This window comes from Oxyura jamaicensis, chromosome 10 (genome assembly GCF_011077185.1).
Source record: "Oxyura jamaicensis isolate SHBP4307 breed ruddy duck chromosome 10, BPBGC_Ojam_1.0, whole genome shotgun sequence".
Taxonomy (NCBI): Eukaryota; Metazoa; Chordata; class Aves; order Anseriformes; family Anatidae; genus Oxyura; species Oxyura jamaicensis.
The window spans coordinates 21,592,795-21,593,286 of NC_048902.1; the positions used below are offsets into that span (position 1 = coordinate 21,592,795).

At 79.5% G+C, this 492-nt stretch overlaps 1 protein-coding gene across 1 annotated transcript in view; it reads right to left on the minus strand.

Moving 5' to 3' along the window:
- The window catches only part of MAP1A (microtubule associated protein 1A), a 59,069-nt gene extending 58,794 nt beyond the window's left edge, over positions 1-275 (minus strand). The window contains exon 1 of the mRNA XM_035335796.1: positions 98-275. Within this exon, the coding sequence (XP_035191687.1) occupies positions 98-257 (160 nt within the window). The 5' untranslated portion in view covers positions 258-275. The remainder of the gene's footprint in view (positions 1-97) is intronic.
- Positions 276-492: the final 217 nt, after the last annotated feature.

Consider the following 492-nt stretch of genomic DNA (forward strand, 5'->3'; position numbering starts at 1 on the left):
GGGGGCGGGGGCCTGGCTGCCGGGGGGGCGGCGGTGGGGGGGGGTGCGGGGGCGGGCGCTGATGCGGCAGTGGCGCCCGGCCGGCCCCGCTCCTCACCGCGCTCCAGGGCGCCGCGCAGCGCCCCGCGCTCCGGCTCCGTGCCGACCTCGCCGATCACCACCAGCAGCGCGTGCCTCCGCGCCTCCCGGCAGCGCGGCCCGCCCGGCAGCCAGGGCGCTGCCGTCTCCATAGCGACCGGCCCGGCCGTCGTCTCCATGGCAACCCGACGGCCGCTGCTGCAGCGCGCCGTGACTGGCGCACGGCTCTTAAAGAGCCCCGAGCTCCTCCCCCATTGGCCCAGCCGGCACGCGGTGCTGCGCTACTGCGGCGAACGCAGGCGTGGCCTCAGGGGGTGCGGCCTCTGAGGCCGCAGCCGGGGCTGGGCGTGCAGCGCTCCTCCCCGGCCGTGGTTCCGCGCCTCGCCCCGGGCCCCGCTCGGGGTCTTCTTCGGA